This window comes from Myotis lucifugus, unplaced genomic scaffold (genome assembly GCF_000147115.1).
Source record: "Myotis lucifugus unplaced genomic scaffold, Myoluc2.0 scaffold_47, whole genome shotgun sequence".
In the NCBI taxonomy this organism is placed as follows: Eukaryota; Metazoa; Chordata; class Mammalia; order Chiroptera; family Vespertilionidae; genus Myotis; species Myotis lucifugus.
Window position 1 is genome coordinate 7,468,287 of NW_005871095.1, and position 2,340 is coordinate 7,470,626.

The following is a 2,340-nucleotide window of genomic DNA, read 5'->3' on the forward strand; positions in this document are numbered from 1 at the left end:
GGTTCAGAGTTCTGAAGGGGTTCTTTTTAACCAATTATTGTTTATTTCTTCTGACAACTGGTCCTGGACAAAAGGAAATTAATGGGGCTGGTCAAAAACGATATATATAAATTGGGGAGTCATCAAATTTCAAGGTGGAGTTCTATTAATTTTGTAATTTTTCTGTTTTAAAAATATGAGTTCTGTGCATGAGTGCGTTTATATGTTTTGACACATAGTTTCTAAGTCTTAAAACATTATTATGGTCACCAAATTATTGTGAAGAAGAAACTTATTTAAAAAAACCAAGGTGTTTCTTGAATAAGTATGGTGTAAATTATGGACAGGTTTCTCTAAACTACTTAAACTCCAGAGGGATAAACATATCCTGGAAAACTTGAGGATTTTAAGACTTCAGAATCAGTTATACTCTGTACTTCAAGTTACCAATTTGCTATCTTTGTCATTTTACAGCATCCTACAGTTAACATTAAACTTCTCCCGGTGGAGCCACAAAGTAAACAGCTCATGACTTCTGATCAGGACGCTAAGGTTGTGGCTGAACCGCAGGGCCAGCGAGTCCAGGAAGGGAAAGACAGCGATCATCTGGTGAGTGCATACCTGAGGCCAGGATGGGTCTGTGCATCTCCCTTTCTTCTGGTTTTTACATGCAATAAATTTATGGGTAGCTTAGTAGAGAAAACTTAAGTACTAGGAGGTAGAGAAAACAAATGGCAATTAATACCCCTAGATCAGTGGTTCCCAAACTTATTTGGCCTACCGCCCCCTTTCTAGAAAAAATATTACTCAGCCCCTGGAAATTAATTTTTTAAAAATTTTAATAGCAGTTACTCATCGCCCCCAAATGCACCTGTAGCCATCACCGCCCCCCCTGGATCGCTGCAGCGCCTACCAGGGGGCGGTAGCGCCCACTTTGGGAATCACTGCCCTAGATATTAAAGCCTTGGGTTTTAACTTTTTTAAAAAAATTATTGACTTTTAGAGAGAGAGAGAAATATCACTTTGTTGTTTCACTTATTTATGCATTTATTGGTTGATTCTTGTGTGACCTAAGGATGGAACCCACAACCTTGACATTATCAGGAGGACGCTCTAACCGACTGAGCTACCTGGCCAGGCCAAAGCCTTGGATATTAAATCACCAAGAAAACACAGTGATTTATAAATACTTTTATAACATTATAGCCATTGCAGTGGTATGTAGTTAAAGAATTAATTAGAATTATAACATAAATTTTTTATTTTTTATTTTATTTTATTTATTTATTTTTTAAAATATTTTTTATTGACTTTTTACATAGAGGAAGGGAGAGGGATAGAGAGTTAGAAACATGGATCAGCTGCTTCCTGCACATCCCCCACTGGGGATGTGCCCGCAACCAAGGCACATGCCCTTGACTGGAATCGAACCTAGGACCCTTCAGTCCACAGACTGATGCTCTATCCACTGAGCCAAACCGGTTAGGGCTAAATTTTTTATTTTGACTGCTTTCGTTAATTGTAAGATTTGATCATGTCAAGCAGTAATATTTAAAGTTTCTAAATGGCTTTGGGAAAAGTAGCTTTTCTTAATTTTCCCTATTGAAACTACTTTAGTAAAGTAAAGGATTTTTACTTTATTGTGTACAGTCAGAATTTCAACATTTAAAATTTTAAGGCTCCTATATTGCTCTGAATATCTCCCTGAGTTTCCTTTGTCATGTAAAAATGTGCTTTTCTCAGTGGGTTTTGTTGTGCTCAATTACTGTGGTTTGAAATCTTTACATTGTAGTGATGGTATGTTTGATGTTTTCAATTTTGTAGATGAATGGTCCCATATCTCAAACCACTTCTCAGACAAGCTCCATCCCAGCTTTGAGTCAGGTAATTTAGTCCTGAGATATATCACATTGGTGGCTCACAGATACTGCCTTATAACAAATATTTATTGTAAACTAATTAGAAAATATTGATGTTTTCCAATGGCGCAGGGGGTACCCATCTGGGTATAGTACATGTCAATGCGTGTATGTCCTCTACTGGCTTCTGTGTGTGTTAAATGTATAGTTCTACAGTGCCTTGTGTATTTATTTGATGTCATATATTCATTAAGGTGTTTTTAAAGGATCACTGATAATCTATTATCCTAATATATAAAAAGCCAGTGGCTGTCACAACCGAAACAACCAGATGGACAACCGAACAGCAGGCTGTGTGGGGCGACCAGGCCAGTAGGGGGGTTGGTGAGAGACGACCAAACGACTGAATAGCAGGCTGTGTGGGGCGACCAGGCCAGTAGAGGGGGGCAGTAAGGGGCAACCAGGCTGGTGGCGGGGCAGTTAGGGGCAACCAGGATGGCGG

The 2,340-nt window shown here is 38.8% G+C and overlaps 1 protein-coding gene across 9 annotated transcripts in view; it reads left to right on the forward strand.

The window, feature by feature from the left end:
* Window positions 1-418: 418 nt before the first annotated feature.
* Window positions 419-2,340, forward strand: part of LARP4B (La ribonucleoprotein domain family member 4B) — a 63,792-nt gene continuing 61,870 nt past the window's right edge. For 4 of the 9 annotated variants that reach the window (XM_023753591.1, XM_006088440.3, XM_014455558.2 and 1 more), the window contains exons 1-2: window positions 431-588; window positions 1,804-1,863. In XM_023753591.1, coding sequence (XP_023609359.1) covers window positions 508-588; window positions 1,804-1,863 — 141 coding nt within the window. In that variant the 5' untranslated portion in view covers window positions 431-507. Of the gene's footprint in view, window positions 589-1,803; window positions 1,864-2,340 lie in introns of all 9 variants that reach the window. The other 5 variants (XM_006088439.3, XM_023753593.1, XM_023753594.1 and 2 more) reach the window with 4 other exon arrangements.